Source organism: Limulus polyphemus, unplaced genomic scaffold (genome assembly GCF_000517525.1).
Source record: "Limulus polyphemus unplaced genomic scaffold, Limulus_polyphemus-2.1.2 Scaffold367, whole genome shotgun sequence".
Taxonomy (NCBI): Eukaryota; Metazoa; Arthropoda; class Merostomata; order Xiphosura; family Limulidae; genus Limulus; species Limulus polyphemus.
In genome coordinates this window covers 418,361-430,063 of record NW_013665977.1, presented here as the reverse complement: position 1 = coordinate 430,063, position 11,703 = coordinate 418,361, and the positions used below count along the sequence as shown (strand labels likewise).

The window sequence follows — 11,703 nt, the reverse complement described above, 5'->3', positions numbered from 1 at the left end:
CTTGAGTTATATATGGCCGCTAACTCAGGAGAGTTAGCATAGTGAATTAATTATGTAATTAAATAGGGTGATAGTGAGGTAGCTTTTCTGGCAGACACTAGAGCTATCACGGCATTATTTGGCCTTGCTGTATGTAAAACACTCTCGGACAAACAAATATTCAGGCAATTATTGCTTCAGTTTTGGTAACCAACCTCATAAAAGAAGTTTAGGGATGGATTATGGATCTTTCGCGAAGATTACATATAAAAGTAGCCTGTGACACTGTGAACTATGTTTCTGTGGTCAGACATCAAATGAAGGCCAAGAAAACCCAGGAACTGTGTACAGCTAGAAGAAGAAACTAATATACTTCCTAGTGCACAAATAGTTTCTATAGAAATTATAATCTCAGACTCATGTGCAATCACCTGAAAATAATATACTTCCTAGTGCACAAATAGTTTCTATACAAATTACAATCTCAGACTCATGTGCAATCACCTGAAAATGCAGTGCTGGAGGCTACACCAAACTATTTACTGCTTAGTCACCAAGCTCACTGAGCTTGTATGAATAATATTTCCTAGATTTAAATATGTGTTAGTTATGGTGTGTAACATGATTTTAAAAGTTTTAGACAGTTTAATAGTAGGTACGGAGTAATTGAAACTAGCAATGTAGCTTGAATCACTTCAGTCATATTCTGTCTAAACAAAAGATGTCTTTCAGATCATCTGAAGCAGCTGGTGGATGATTGTGTTGACAATTTAATTGAGAACCAAAAGAAAGAACTCATTGATAGGTAGGGTGCGCTGTTATTTTCACGTGACCAGGTGGCCACCTGGACAGAACACACTTGATCCATAACGCATAGACACTGGTAACAGACAACCTAGCCAACAACTTTTAATTAGGCTTGCTTTAAGTACTTAGGATATTGATACCACTGAGATAGACTATACGTTGAAGAAGAGAATCATAAAACTACCAGAAAACATACAGTCATCATCAGTAATTACTGTAAAAAATAAAGGACTACTCAGTTGCTGTATAGACTTCAGGTGCATTTCGATGCATATCTGCCCTCTTCCTCCCAATAGATAAATTACTGTATATAAAGTAGAGGATTTTCAGTGGTTTACACGCTAAATCTGGTGTCCGGCTACTGTCAAGTTCGACTTGACGACAAAAGTACCTAAGGCTGATTTCACTACACTACATAGTTTAGAAATACACCAGTCACTTTAGGGTAGCTTATGCAGTTTTCACTACTTAGCCTGCAATGGAAATTATGTCACATTTGTGTTGATAACGTAGAGCTTTTTCCTAAACGTTTCCAACTGCTTTTGAAAATATGAAAATAGTGTTTCAAAGAATAAGGAAGACATATTTGAAACTGAAATCAATGCAGTTATCATCAATATGCACAGAAGCAAAATGTAGGTGGTAGAGATAATATAATGACTGATCCAGCTGAAGTCAAAGCCAACCTACAAACAAAAACAAGTTATAATGTTTCTTAGCTTGGCACTGTATTTTTAATGTCCTGTAAAGAGCCTTTATCTTCAACTAAAGCAGATTCACAGTTTAATTGTATGAAGATTGTGGCTCATCATTTCAACAATTAAAATACGCTTTAATAGAAGCACAACTGCTAGATTAACCATAGCCAGATTTTCCATTTTACTGGATACATATAGCAGTACTAGTAAATCGCCAGCAGAATTATCACAGATACTGGACAATACAGAGAAGAAAATACACGTCCAATACTAATACTAGTGCTAGCAGACACAGTATTCCTCAAACATTTAAGTCATTTTGGATGGCTGCTTACCCTGAGGACAAATAACTCATCACCAAAAATGTATAATTAACCTTAAGGACTCAAAAGAGGTGGTTTCACACTAGATAACAAAATTGAAAAAAAAACATTATTTTATTAAACAACATCGTCAGAGAAAGCAGCATGGAAATGTCATTGGACTTTTTTTTTTACAAGAGAACAAAACCATATCCATTGCATCGTGTACTGGTGCAGAACATAAAGTTGTATTAAACCTGAAAGCGACTCCAGTGATAAATAGACTCATAATGGAGAAAACATTTACACAAATAACTATTTGTCAAAGTTAACAAACAAGAAACTTTGAAACGAGAAGTTAAAGAACCCTGACACAGCATGAGCTCGTACTATTGCCACGAAGCAGGCAAAACTGTGGCCAGTACAGTGTAGCCTTTAGTCAAGTGAAAGTTGGTAAATTTTGTAAGTTCTGGGTAGATTGCTTGGGATGATCACCTGCGAGACACCACTTATCATGTATATCTTGCCAGAACAGTACTTGATCAGCTGCTTACCAATCTTGCTCATGTTTGGTCAGGCTGTTACACTTTCCATAAATTTAATGTACAGCTACACATACATTTATCACCAGAGTACTTTCAAGAATACACAGAGTGGTTACAAACTATTGTTGTCACAAAATGATAAAAACCCTATAACCCGAGCGCTTTCAAAAGGTGGGAATGGTGATGTAATCGAATGAGTGATATACAAAGGGAGTTGAATGACGTCATGAAGGTCATCTGGTTCTCCAGGAAATATTTAGTATATTCTTCCATTGGTAGAACATTAAAAGTAATATTTTTTGTAATACTGAATGATAATTACTTAATAAATTAAACAGGTGAAATGCCATAATAAAAGCTATTTGTAACTGAGAATAAGATTCACTTGCGAATATAGAAAACATCCAAATGAATGATGGTTAAATAGAGATAAACAGTTGTGAATTTACACCTTAAAAATACTTAATAACAGATAGAGTGGAAAATATACACATTACAAATGGTTGGTTTGTAGTTTAGCACAGAGCTACGAGATGGGCTCTCTGTACTGTATCTACCATGGGCATCGAAACCCCGTTTTTAGCGTTGTATGAAAGCTTTCAAATTTTCCGCTGTGCCATTCGGGGGAGAGGAAAAGAGCAGAAACTCACCTAGACTTGACATATTAATGTAGCTTATAACTCAGTCAAAAGTCAGTATTATTATTAGATGAGGGTACACATTAAGGTAGCAAACATTGTAGAAAGGATAATGATAAATAATGTTCACACGTTTTAGTTCTTTTGTTATTAAATCCCTAATGACCTCATTAGATGCTAATTGCATGTTCTGCTTGGAAGGTGATAATTGGCACATTTAACTGATTAAGTACTTGTGTTTTTAAATTCTAAACAAAAAGTCTGTTTCAGGGTGTATTTTTTTATCCCCTTCTCGGGCAAGCATTTGAAAACAAAGTAGCCCATATACACCGTCGGCGATTCAAGGAATACATTAGGCCTGTACGTCACAGATTATAATTTTAGTTTTACCTTTATTGAAAGGAAAAGAAATCTGTAATGTAACCGTTAAACAGTTGGTCCGCTGTTTAAGATAAAGTAATATATTAGGCCTAATACCACGATTTTATTCACATACCTAAATTAACATAGGTTACTATATGGTGACTTAAAAATGACTCATAAACCCCATAAATATTACATCGTCGGACAGTTACCTTACCACAAATTACGTTAATCGAGCCAACGAACTCTGGGTGATGGATACTAACACACATACATATACACACATAATGGATCATCTGTGTTTGTTTGTTTTTAATTATGTACAAAGCTACACAAGGGCTATCTGTGCTCTGCCCACCACGGGTATCGAAACCCGGTTTTTAGCGTTGTAAGTCCGCAGACATACCGCTGTGCCACTGGGGGGCAGGATCATCTGTATAATAAGATTAATAATATGTTGATTTTTAAAATCATAGATGGCGGCATTGTATCATATTTTAAGGTAACGATTTCACGTTGAGAAGGAACTGGTAAATTATTTTATTATTATATATATATACATAATGTGTTTTACCAATAGAGAACTAATGAACACTTCTGTATGTATGATGAAAGTGAACATTAGAATATAATCTGTTACAAGTGTAAGATTACATTGATAAAAGAAAATAAAGGAGAGGGAGACTGAGAAAGGAAGATAACGAAAGATGAATAGTCACAGAGTCCATCCAGTGTTAAAACAACTATTATATGTACTTGGAAAATTTAACGGTGGAAGAATAAGTATGTGTGGGAATTTTGCAAAAATATTTTGAAACTGAAAAATTTTCTTCATTTAATAAGGTGGAAAAAAAATCAAACTACAACTAGTGTAACTACCACGGAATATTAGTGTTAATTTTTAGTTCTGTTGTATAAACAGCACAACTAAAGATTGGAGAGAGAGTGTATATGAATGTCAACAGACGTTTTGATCTAAGCTAAACAAATAGAATGTGAGGGCACAGGAATAAACTATGCGCAGTTCTTGCCTTGCTTTTTATGACTTTGTTAACTAATAATAGTCCTCTGATTACTGTGAGCAGGCTGGTATTGAATCATTTTTGCAGGTATAGAAAAATGGCGTTAATAGCATGAATTGTGTTCAACAAGACAAAAGACTTCATAAAAATAATGATACCAGAGCCTTATGAAACATATCTTCATGAGAGTACGTGCGGTAGGACCATAGTGCGAGATGTGAATGGGCGTGTTTTGTTACAGAAAGAGTTGTTGTTCTTCTGAGCCTTTGCACTTCCCTTTGCACGTCACCAATGAGTAGTTTCTTGCTAGATGTGCACTAAAAAGGCCTATACTCTATTTCTTTGTTTTGTTTATTTTTCAAGTAACTTACCGCTATCTCGAGTTTTAAGGTGTGGTAGTGGATGATCACATATTGGAAATTAGTTCATTCTGCGCTGAAACCTCGACTCTAAACTTGCTCCTGGCATAAAACAATTATTGGTGCTTCTCCTCTCAGTAAACCAGAACAAAGTTTATCTTTGTCATCATTTTTGAGCAAATTATTGATAATGAAAAAACTATTCGCTTTCTTTTACTCACTAAAACTCAAATGGAAGATGACGAAAAGTTAACACCCATGTTATTTAAGGACACAAGCTTAGATTAGGAGACAGAACTACAAATCGAGGAGGACAAACTGATAAAGCCACAATCTGATGAAGAGGGTCAACTTAACGTAACAGAATTTACGTTACCACCGAATGTATGTGTGTGTCCAGCAGCAAGATGCACTGAGTGAAGATGGTATCATGGAGATTTGTGGAAGTATCTTCGTTCAATGTACAAGATGAAAGAGATATGCATAATATCTGTTGAGCATACAACACAAATAACATCTGAGAATCCTTTAAAACCATAGGAAAACAAAGAAGTAAAGCCCATGGCTCACACGAGGTTGTTAACCAACCAAAATCACTTACAACTTAATTCCTCAAATACTCAGTTGATGTTAATATTGATCCAAACTCTTGATTGCAACTGTCCAGCGATAAAAACACAAATAAGGCTCCCTGAAGTTTCTAAAGATTTATTTACAACCATTCCTTTCCGCCTATATCTTCCAACAGCTGTCCGATTAATAGTACACTTCAAGACTTGAGCCACCCAATGGTCAATGACAGAAGATATACAGGAGAATCACAAAAATCCATTAGCAGCGTCAAACACAGAGAAGAGTATAAAAAATGGTAGACTTCATAAGATTGATGAAAGAAGTGTATAAGGTTCATTAGGATTTCCACTAGACAAGAGACTTCACTCAAACTGAAGGCTATCTCATTACTCTTTTATAACTGAAGGCTAGCTCATTACTCTTTTATAACTGGAGGCTATCTCATTACTCTTTTATAACTGGAGGCTATCACATTACTCTTTTATAACTGAGGGTTATCTCATTACTCTTTTATAACTGAAGGCTAACTCATTATTCTTTTATAACTGAAGGCTAACTCATTACTCTTTTATAACCTTAGAGAACGTTTTCATATTTCAAGGTTAAAATACAGAGGCGAAAGGCAGTGTGACTGTAGAATAAACACGCATACACACTACTACTATATATAAAAACATTACTTTGGACAGGCCGTTATTGCCATCAGTATTATCATTATTATCTTCATTACTGCAACAGTTTGGGAAGTGCAGGAACAAAAATGATTTTCTAAATTTGAAAAGTTAAATGGTATAGTTAAAATGCTTATCAAGACATACAGCTTTGTAGTAAGATGAAGAGGACTAAAAAAATAAGCTGTAGAACGTTAACGAGTGTGAATATATATGCCGAAACCTGGTTTCATTAAAAGAATTAAGTTTCATGGCAGGATTTCGAAGGTAATCATGGCGTGCCTTCCTTTGAGGGATATTAATGTATGTCAATTTTTAACAACTTTGTTAAAATAACTGGGTTAATTTTATAAAACACCTTTCTTTGTATTACTTTATCAGTATATGTAGCTTAAAAATATATCAGATATGAGGAGAGACAACGCTATAAGTTTGGTGGATGAATTCCTTTGCTCATGTTTGATCACTTCAAATCATCCTTTATATGATATATGATAATATAATGGTCAGGTAAGAGAACTTGTGCGAGCTAGGGCAGAGTGCATGTGACAGGGGAGTTATAATTAATTGATATATGTGACAGTATAGCGTAGATTGCAGTAAGTATATATGTTATCCGATGAGCTTAAAGCTTTTGGTATAATTAAAATCCAATGATGAGATCTATTCCCGAGAGCAATGATTAGATCGGTATTATTTTGTTCTATTATTCAATATGTGGATACTTTCAGAGGTTAATTTTCTGTTCGAGAGATAGAATCAGTAGTTATTGTCAAACAAGATGATATGGAGGAATATATTTAACGTTGTGCTATGCTTGGTATTGTCGATGATTTTAGATTTGTGATGCATGATAATTATCCAGTAAATCCAGAAACGAGCCAAGTGATCATTTTTATGTGTCAATGTTAATGTTCTGCTCTGTGACATCACATGTCAGGTATTTGAGGTTTAATGCTTGTTGTACGCCTAAAAGCTAATATTGGAGTTGAATACCACAGATTATAACACTAATATTTTTTTTCAGATCAAAAGTCCCCAGGAATGAGCAGAGATATAGTTGGGAGAGTTATGGTGTCTGATACCATTAATTTATCTTCCTCTCATTTAGAGGGTAAACATCTGGGTGAATCTACTAGTATTTATTTGTCTTCAAATAATTTTAACTAAACAGTTACCACATGGTTTGGGGTGAGAGTGAACTCTTGTAGACATCACTTGTTACACTGCTGCTGGGATGAGAAGGAAGGATAATTGAGATACGTCGTCTTGCTTATCAACCTTCTCACTGCTGCTGGGATGAGAAGGAAGGATAATTGAGATACGTCGTCTTGCTTATCAACCTTCTCACTCCATGGGATGAGAAGGAAGGATAATTGAGATACGTCGTCTTACTTATCAACTTTCTCACCCCATGGAATGAGAAGGAAGGATAATTGAGATACGTCGTCTTACTTATCAACCTTCTCACTGCTGCTGGGATGAGAAGGAAGGATAATTGAGATACGTCGTCTTGCTTATCAACCTTCTCACTCATATGGGATGAGAAGCCACTTATTCTTATAATTGACCCCTTCCTCTTTTTGTAAGACGTGGGTGGTTTGATGTACAAATGATGTGATTGGCTACTCTTCTTTCTTCTTGCTATTTCCAGCGCTAAAGTGGACTAGTTCTTTGCTAGATTTGAATAAGGTAAAGAGAGAAAATCTATATCTCGAATTTCTCGAAAACATTTCATGTTGTTTCTCATTATATCACATGGATTAATCGTATCTAGTGCCTTGTCGTCACTAATGTCAGCCTGCAACTTTCTTAAACGTCCTTTTTCGTATTTCTTCAATTTTCCACTTCGTAACAAGATCTTGAAGTACAACATCTACAGTGTTTCTGTGATTATAGTAACAAGATCTTGAAGTACAACTCACAGAAACACTGTAGATGATGTTGTACTTCAAGATCTTGTTACCATAAATAATCACAGAAACACTGTAGGTAACAAGATCTTGAAGTACAACATCTACAGTGTTTCTGTGATCATGGTGATTTTGCTCTAAGATTCCTGAAATCTGTAAAATCTAATTTATTCACTCAACTACTGTGATTTACTCAAGCTTCTCACTTCTCTCGTCCAATATTGATTGTTTGTCCGTGTAACAAAACCGTAGAGTTATTTGTTGACGATAATGGTTAAATATTCAACTATTTTACATGAACTAACAAAGGTACTCCTGCCAGGCGCGGTATACATATCGTTGGCTTCACGTGGATGGCGTGCGTGTACGTCATTCGCTAGCACTAAGGCAGTAGCAAGGAGAAAATTGAAATAGTTGCTAAATTCGTAAACAATAGAAAATTATCAAAGAAGGAGGTTTTGGAATCCCTCTGAGGCATTCCCAAGGAACGTAAGAAAGTGTTCAAAGATCGGGCAGCTGGAAAATCTGCTACCAGTTACCATATTTAGGGATCCTTCATCTCTCGCCTCGCTGTGCGTTGCTCACTTATATTCTGGGTATCAACTTGTTAGATTACATGAATTAATCAGCCATGATTATCACAAATATAATAGTAAATATTAACTGAAATGCATGTCGTCCACAAAACCTCCGGTGAAGGGGTTCAATGGCCCACCATAAATCAGCCATGATTATCACAAATATAATAGTAAATATTAACTGAAATGCATGTCGTCCACAAAACCTCCGGTGAAGGGGTTCAATGGCCCACCATAAATCAGCCATGATTATCACAAATATAATAGTAAATATTAACTGAAATGCATGTCGTCCACAAAACCTCCGGAGAAGGGGTTCAATGGCCCACCATAAAATTATAATTGTTTACGAATTTTTTTATATTTTCTATCAAGTCATTCACCTGGTGATAAGTTACCTTTACGTGTAAATCGAGTTAGATTTTGTTATACATAAATCAATGAGTTTCTTGTTTTTTTATATTTTTGTTGTTATTTTCACAATATGTATACATTAAAAAGTTTAAGTAATTAAAAAAAAACATGAACATAATTTATTTTAGAATTTTCTTGCAAAGCTACATAAGAGGTCTCTCTTTACGTGACCGTCCCTGAACTGATAGACTAGAGGGAAAGCACCTAGTCAATAGCACCCACCGCCGACTTTAGAGCTCCTCTTGTCTGAGCGATTAATGGGAATTCAATTTTCATATTTACAGCATACCCCGACCCCAAAATAAAGTAGGTATTTTTTGTTGCCAACGAGACGAGAACCACGAATCCTCGGAATCACATTGGCACTCTAACTTAGTTAAATATAGTTCAACTATTCCTTTAAGAATTATTTGAAAACCCTACTTTTTTCTTTTGTAACAATAGGAATGGTAACGTTCAGATTGTTGAACTCATTAAACAACAGTTGTTCTCTTTAATAGACACTTTATGCACAAAAACAGCATAAAACATATTGACTGATGTTGTCACTTATGTCACATTAAAAGCTTTGGTAAAGCAGATAATAAAACAAACAACTGCCTTGTTTGATTTTCTAACGGAATGCTAAAGAAGGTGCATCAATGTTTGTCCCACAAACGTTACACAGTTTGGTTATGTAAAAGAAATTAAACAATGATTACTTTGGAAAATATCCAAACCCGAATGTATTAAACTCAAAACCTTATCATACCGTAAAGCACTGGAATATACAAGTATTTACAAGATAAGCGGACTTGGTTTTATTACTATAAATGCTATATAAAATATTATGTTTAAACTACAGCAAACTGGACATATTATCCTATATACAACACCGGCTCCACCTAACTACAAGATAGGAGTTATATTTAGAACTAGAATAAAGTCACACTGTAACAAGAGAATTATTAGTGCTAAGCTAACAATCTTAGATGTATCAGAGTATTGTATTAAATTTTCCCTTTTCATATATTTTTTTATTAAGTAAACAAAGCCAAAAGAAATGAAGATGATGTAGGTTGAGATCGATTGTGTGAATACCTGAGCACAGATTCTTCGAAGTTTCGCAATCATCGCCATCAGCAACCGCTTACTATTGAGAAGTGAATACTTCCAATCCCCTTGAGACCTACTGAAAATGAAGGAGACTCGGGAAAAGAACGATTCTTCGCAGTTCCTAGCCACCTTACGTCGCGCGCAGAGGAAGCTCGTGAGAACCCCACGTGTTGTTGAGAGAGAGACAGAACAACTCGTGCAACGCAAGTGCTCGTTGGGTTCTCTGTTTCCCCAATACAGTCAGCTTCAGCGGATTCCAGAAAGAAGGGCTAGCTTTTCTGAGTTTAGGACCAGAAGCTGGGAACAGAACCATGCAGGCGAAAAAGCGCTGGAGCAAAGCTTACTGGTGAGAAAACTTTAGTTGATCAAAAAAAAATCTAAAATCAATTCTCCCACGAAACGAAGACAATATACTCTCAATTATAATACAAGTAACATTTTAGTGTGTCATCAGTATCCGTTCTTGTGATAAACCACAGAAATCAAAGCTGTATGTATTAGATTGACATTATATTATAAAAGTCACTGAAATGTTTAGAATTCCGAGAAATGGAATGTATTAATTATATTCATTAGAGTAGATTTTACTTGTGAACTATAAAAAAACAGTTCAATCTCATTACAGAAATAAAATATACTATAACTCGGTTTGATTGAAGCAGTCTGAATGTAATGACATTAAAGATGCCATTTTTCTCCTATCATTAGACTATTTTGAAATACCCAGTATGTTGTTGAAACTTTCCAACTTTGTGACTAACTTACGACTTTAAGATATTCAACCAAGCCACTAAATATTAAGCTCTTGGTTTTAAAATAATCATTAATCGTATATCATCTTAGAGCAGAGTTGAGCATAAAACACACTTCCATTATCATCCAGACTGTTCTCTACAAATCTTAGATCCTAGATCTGAAGGACACGTACGACATGTCTGTCCAATCTTGAAATTTCAGTACAACCGAAACATGAGTGAAACGTAGCTATAGGTTCAAATTTACCAAGTAAACTAGTTATGGCAGTTGTGTTGTTGAACACTTTCAACTGCCAATAAAACTTAAGAAGTGAAAACAAGATTACATGTGTATTGAATATTTGGTAATCCAGTAACAGAAATATATCATCTGGATCAATTTCTAACTGGTACATTAGTAGAAAAGGGAATTATATCACACATGACGAAGCAATGACAAGTTACAGTAATCATCCAAGGTAAGAAGGAACCTTTTCCAACGAAACACAGGCTTCTGAATCGATTACACTTTTATAAGTAGGGTCACAGATCATGAAGATTATAGGCTTAGATGTAGATTCATTCCTGCCATAACGAGTATTACTAGCTGTTTTTGTTTTAAACGTATTACATAATCGCTATGATCGTTGGTAATGTACATTACGTGACCGATATAGAAATATATTATATGCATTTAAGAAACAGGGTCATTACCAAAGAACTTATAACTTCTGTTCCCGCACCTCTTAAAAACAAGGTCATTAACAGTAATTATTACACAAACTTATGCTGTTTTAGACAAATTTACTACCAGTTATGAACACAGTTACTAACAACGAGTGAGAAGGAGAAGAAAAGAGACCGTGTTAATATTTCAAACTTGTTATGGCCACTAACAGTGAATATTGTATAAAATCATGCTAACTTGGTAAGGTTCAATAAGATGTTAACTTTTCTACTATTATTCTCTAGAGAAGTTGGAGTCAAAATTTTGGTTTGTTTGTTTTGTTTG

General features: G+C 35.1%; 1 protein-coding gene across 3 annotated transcripts in view; it reads left to right on the top strand.

Annotated features, from left to right (window-relative positions):
* Positions 1-9,919: 9,919 nt before the first annotated feature.
* The window catches only part of LOC106457737 (cyclic nucleotide-gated channel rod photoreceptor subunit alpha-like), a 63,865-nt gene continuing 62,081 nt past the window's right edge, over positions 9,920-11,703 (top strand). For 2 of the 3 annotated variants that reach the window (XM_022383752.1, XM_022383751.1), the window contains exon 1: positions 9,920-10,303. In XM_022383752.1, coding sequence (XP_022239460.1) covers positions 10,040-10,303 — 264 coding nt within the window. In that variant the 5' untranslated portion in view covers positions 9,920-10,039. The remainder of the gene's footprint in view (positions 10,304-11,703) is intronic. The other variant, XM_022383753.1, reaches the window with a different exon arrangement.